Source organism: Macadamia integrifolia, chromosome 5, assembly GCF_013358625.1.
Source record: "Macadamia integrifolia cultivar HAES 741 chromosome 5, SCU_Mint_v3, whole genome shotgun sequence".
NCBI classification, from domain to species: domain Eukaryota; kingdom Viridiplantae; phylum Streptophyta; class Magnoliopsida; order Proteales; family Proteaceae; genus Macadamia; species Macadamia integrifolia.
In genome coordinates, this window is record NC_056561.1 from 22,886,501 (window position 1) to 22,892,500 (window position 6,000).

The window sequence follows — 6,000 nt, forward strand, 5'->3', positions numbered from 1 at the left end:
TATATCACAACTTGGAAAGTTCAGACTGGGGTTAACCTTACGAGGATGATCCATGATGACATGGATAACCGATCCAAAAGCTTCAAGCTCCAACAGAAATGCCACATGGAAGCACTCTGGACCTTCATGAGAGGCTTCTGATGTTGGGCCTCCAAGGAAACTGTGAGTTAATAAATTAAGGAAAACAATGACAATTTAAAATATTCCATAGCTTTAAACATTATTATATATTTATATCCACATTTACGCAGAGTTATCCATCTCTCTTTTTGCATTTTCATGCTTTTCACAAATTGTTATTATCTACACTTCTCAGCAAATTTTTGGTGATACGCATATAAGCATATTGTGGGACAGCCTGGGGATTCGGATTTCTGGGACTGAACCGCTGAACTACATAAGAAGTTAGGTACCATCAAAGTACTGTGAACAGTACCCTGCAGTAAAATCTGAGACAAGAAGAATGATGAGAGAATCTGAGAGAAAGGAAAGTATCATAAAGGGATAGAGAAATTAGAGAAAACAGCCTCCCCTTGGCCATCATGAGTATGCGGTATGCCTCTGACCTCAAACACAAAATCCAGTCCATTATTCCGTCACTGCCACTAAAACTGAAGGGTTTTTACATCTTACTAAAAGATACACTCTTATGAAAATGGGAACACTTTCCTCAAACAACTTACGCAACATTTTAAGAACTCTTTAAAATAAAATAAAATCCATACACTCTTTCATAGGACCTATTATTTGGACCTTATATTTTGGCCTATTACAAGTAAACTCTTGAGAATGTCAAGCCCAACCCAGAAAAACACCAAATCAGGCTTCATTTCTCACTCCTGATTGGATCAAATGCATTGACGAAGTAATGTCCAGAACATAAGTTCTGAAGGAGGCTAGAGTCAATGAATGTGAGAATGAAATAAAGTGAAAACAAGAACACTATACATGGCATGCATCTATTTTAAGTCAAAATGGTCATACATCCATCAGCTGTATGCAATGATGCTAGGCATAAATCAAAGCATAATATTCAAATACTTCTTCAGGTAGATTTAGGCCCTCTTTGGTATCAATTTTTCATTTTGATTTTTACCTATTTAACAAAAATCATTAATGAAAACTATTTTTTATCAAAACATAAAAATGGTTTGGTAATACTTGACAAAAATGGTTTTTTGTGAGAAATAGTTTGGTATCTCTATCTGCAAAATGGTTTTTTGAAGAAACGGGTGAAGAGATTCCCTTCATCTATCTTCCTTATAACTCTCTTCCTCCACTTTGGACTAAAGAAGAGGGGCAAGGGGCTCGGATTTCTAATTACAAAGCAAATGACTACTTTATCCCTCCATATTGGGACTTTAAGCACGTGCTCATTAAAGTTCAGTGCAAAAAAAACTGAAAATCAATTTTGACCAAAACACATAAATGACTCTTGATCTCTTTTTGGTTTTTGTGTTTTATCAATTTTTTTTAAAAATAGAAACAAGCTCCATAAATGATACCAGATGCAGCCAAAACCATTTTTGTGAACAAAAATCAGAAAGAATAATGATACCAAAGAGGGCCTTAGATTAATGCAGCTGGTCCAAGACATGGAAAGCAGTGACCTTTTGTATAAAGCAAAGCACAATATTCAAATAAACTACCAAGCCAGGTTCATAATGTCAGATCAGATTGGTCAATATCCACTGGTACAACCCAAGATTAAAAAAGTAATAACAAAATCGATTAAGAAAGAAACAGAGGTAAATCCGTCCCCAGGGTGATCCGGATCAGTATCTGCCAAGACTGATCCCAATCCAAGAACCAAGATTACAAACCTTGCTGTCAAATATATTTAGAATAATACAGTATGTCCAAGACATGTTTCCAGAAATTGGCTGATCCTGATTGAAATAGCCTGATGAGGGTCAGAACCCGATGGGACCAATCCGATCTACTATTCACAATGGATTGGCTGTTCACTGGCAGTATTATTCTTTGCACACTAGATTGGTCAACCCAAACTGATACAGATTAGAGTCAACAAGGAACATTCTAGATCCACCACCAATCTTTAAATCCTTGGTCCCAAATTAAAAGGAAACACTAAAGTTTCCTTGGAACTGCAAGGTTCAGCAGGCTTGTTAATCACAGTTAATCAACTGTTATTTACCCAAATAAGAGATGCAGATTAGAAATATATATGCCAATCAAAGTCTCCACTCAGGATCAGTTTAACAGATGCTGTTTGTTGAGACTCCTCAAATACAATGCAGGAGTTATGGGGAAACTCTGTTAATCCAGAATACAATCAAAAGCATGGTTCAAGAACGTTCAAGAACTCGGACATCTTGGACAAAACTTCAGCAGTTCCGGTGTACCCCGAGACGAAACCTGGTTTGTGGGAAATTTTGGCCCAAATTTCTAGCAATAGCCCAGAAAAAAAAATACCTGGTTTCGGCCCAAAACCTGAGATCTATTTCCTTCATTGAAAGAGAACTGATGGAAATGCTTTTAGGTTAACCTTTTATATGTATCAGACACTTGGGAATCTAGCCAAGGCAGCAGCCTCCTTTGCAAAGGTAACATTAATAGCGATTTTTTGTCTACGGGGAGTTCTTTTCCTTAATCAGTGAAGCATCTTTCACTAATACAATCATGACAGCATGCAAGGTAAATAAATACGCAATCTTGTAGAAACTTCACAATATATTGGTTAAATTACCAACCTAGTGTACATAATAAGATTTTTTTTTTTTTTTTGGAGAAGATCATTTACACAACCAAAAAATAAAATTAAACAAAAAATGAAAATACAACCAATGCAGCACAAGCATTACCTTCCTATCTTTCATCTTCTTTCCTGTGTAAGGATCTTCTGGTTTCCTTCTTTTCCCGCTCTTCTCCTTCTGTGAATAATTTTACAACTAAGAAAATATTAGAACACAACAACAATAACAAACATAACCCTATCCCAACTGAATGGGGTCGGCTACATGGATCCAATGCAGTAAAGTGATAGAAAGTAATGAAGCATAAAAGATAAGTTAAAAAAAAAAAAAAGTTTAAGCTTAGAGAGTATCGTAGAATATAGAGACACATCATGGAAACATCTTATAGGGGATCAACAACACGGGTTCTTGTCCTCCACAAAACTCTATCCGAAGTCATACTAGGATCGAGCCCTAAAATTTGCATTTCTTTTCGTATCACCTCGTTAATAGTCATCTTAGGTCTGCCCTTACTTTTTCTAGTGCCTTCCCAATAAATCTAGTCTCTCTTCCGTACTGGGGCCTCCATTGGTCTCCATTGGACATAGCCATACCACCTCAATTGGTGCAACTCTCACTTCATATCTAATATTCTCATTCCTTACCCTATCTATCATGATCTTCCCGCACGTACTTCTCAACATTCTCATTTCAGCTACACTCAGTTTGTCCACATTACTTTTCTTGGCAGCCCAACATTCTGCTCCATACATCATAGCCAGTCGTATAACTGTCCTGTAAGATTTTCCCTTGAGTTTAATAGGTATTCTTTTGTCATATAATACTCCCAATCCTCTCCACTTCATCCACCCCACTTTAATCCTATAAGCAATATCATCCTCTATATCCCCCTCTTTGTCAATGATAGACCCCAAGTATTTAAAACAGTTCCTCCGAGATAGTTCTTGTTCCCAAAGCTTCACCACTCCCTCCCCTCCTCTACGTTGACTGAAGAGGCACATCATATATTCTGTCTTCGTCCTGCCTAGCCTAAAACCTCTTGATTCCAAGTTTGATCTCCATAGCTCCAGTTTAGTATTAATCCCATCTACGATTTCATCTATTAGGACAATATCATCCGCAAATAGCATACACCACGGGACTGAGTCTTAGATGTGCCTGGTTAGGTCATCCATAATGAGTGCAAACAGATAGGGGCTTAGAGCAGATCCTTGATGTAGCCCAATTGTGATAGGGAATTCGTTACATTACCCGTCTCTCGTTTTCACACTCATCACCGTTCCCTGGTACATGTCCTTAATTATATCCACATAGTTAATCTGACCCCTCTTCTGAAGGACATACCAAATTAGTTCTCTTGTGACTCTATCATATGCTTTCTCTAGGTCAATAAAGACCATATTTAGATCCTTTTTGTGGGCTCTAAAAACTTTCATAAGCCTCCTTAGGAGATAAATGGCTTCTGTTGTTGATCTCCCTGGCATAAAACCGAATTGGTTCTCCGATACCTTGGTTTTCTTTCTTAGGTGGGCCTCAGTAACATTTTCCCACAGCTTCATGGTGTGGCTCATAAGCTTTATGCCCCTATAGTTATTGCAGTTTTGGACATCCCCTTTGTTCTTATAAATCAGAACCACAATTCTTCTCCTCCACTCATTTGACATAGACTTTGTACTCAAGACAGCTATGCCAATGAATGCATTTAAGTATATAAAGAATCTATCCATACTAAAATGCCTAAAAATCCCTTGGATGGTGAAAACATACTCTTCTTATTGCACATTGTATCACAAGGTGTGATATGGGACACAGATAATCTAATTTTTGAAACAACAATTGTTTTGGTATAGAATAAGAACACCATTTGCGTACAGGAAGCAAGCACTAGTACAGTCACGGACATTGCCAGTTTTCTAGAATCACACCTATAATTAAGTGTTATTAGCTAAAGTAGTAGGACATGTAACACAATTTATGTAGCATAGAAATGAGTCAAAATTTTGTCGAAATTTGAATTTCCCTGTGTTTTCACATAGGATTTTGTTTTGGCTCATGTTGAACCCAAGTTATTTTGCCGAAATATCGACTTTTTGGTCCAAATTTTGAACCATGTGCACAATGCAGAATTCTTTTTCATAGGTATTTTATGAAGTCTATCTAATTCTTCCATCAAGAATAATCTCTTCCCGTTTAGGCAAGCAATTTTTCACATATTAGATGATACCATATTACCATGCTACCCTTGCTATTTCTTATTATGGCTCAAGTGTTGAGTAGATTGCAATGTATCGGTCAGAATCAGAGTTTTTATGGAGGGGTTTGGAACCAATGACAAGCCCTCAAGGATTTTTAACATTTAAATTATGCAGACAATGCAATAATGTTTTTGGGTCCTGATGTGAACCAACTTCAAAATTTTTGAGCCATTGTCCAGTGCTTTTGGATCAATTTCTGGTCTGAGAATCTCAGGGACAGTATCGTAATTGATGCTGGAAATGTGGAAGGTTTGTACAAGAGGACAAATTTCCTTTAATTAGCTTGGAATTCATATTGAGCTAATCCATGATCTACTGTGGTTTCTTATCCTGTTTTTGAGAGAATGGAAACTCGTAGGATGTTAATGAAGATAAATTAGGCTGAATCAAATTTGTGAAAAAATCAAATATGATAAACCAGAATCTAAGAAGAAGTTAGAGAAGAAGAGCACAATGGAGATGGAGAAAGGAGAGGGTGAACATGATAGCAATGGAATGGAATACCTCTATCATTGACAGCTTCTCATTTATATTAATCAAGCAACCAACTCTTAGTAGGAAACCTACTAAGAGTCTAACTATAACCAAAGACCACTACAGTAAATAACTTAGACTATAACTAAAAACAATGACTGACTAATGTTAGAAGTCAATATTGAAAGGAGAGGGATCGTGGCTTGCTGTTTAGCGCAAGTTAGTTGGTTTCTATTTCAGATGTATTTTTCTAGTTTCCTACTCTGTAATAGTTAGTCTATATATTGATTGAAAGTCCCAACCCTACAGTTGTGACTCCCAATTTACAGCCATCTCTTATTCTTTTGTCTTTCTCTTCCTCTTTCTTATTATCTACAACTAAAAACATTCAAGGTGAGGTTCCATGGTGTATGTTTTTTGCGGACGATATTGTTTTATTGGATGACACAAAATCAGGGCTGAATGCTAAACTAGAGCGATGGAGATCAAACATGAAATCAAGAGGCTTGGAGATCAAACATGAAATCAAGAGGCTTTTTTTTTTTTTTTTTTTT

General features: G+C 36.8%; 1 protein-coding gene across 9 annotated transcripts in view; it reads right to left on the reverse strand.

Moving 5' to 3' along the window:
* Positions 1 to 6,000, reverse strand: part of LOC122079336 — a 32,997-nt gene that overhangs the window by 15,499 nt on the left and 11,498 nt on the right. For all 9 annotated transcript variants that reach the window (XR_006140422.1, XR_006140416.1, XR_006140421.1 and 6 more), the window contains one exon: positions 2,826 to 2,894. Coding sequence is in view for 2 of the 9 variants with exons in the window: in XM_042645719.1 (XP_042501653.1) it covers positions 2,826 to 2,894 (69 nt within the window). In the remaining 7 variants the exon portion in view is untranslated. The remainder of the gene's footprint in view (positions 1 to 2,825; positions 2,895 to 6,000) is intronic.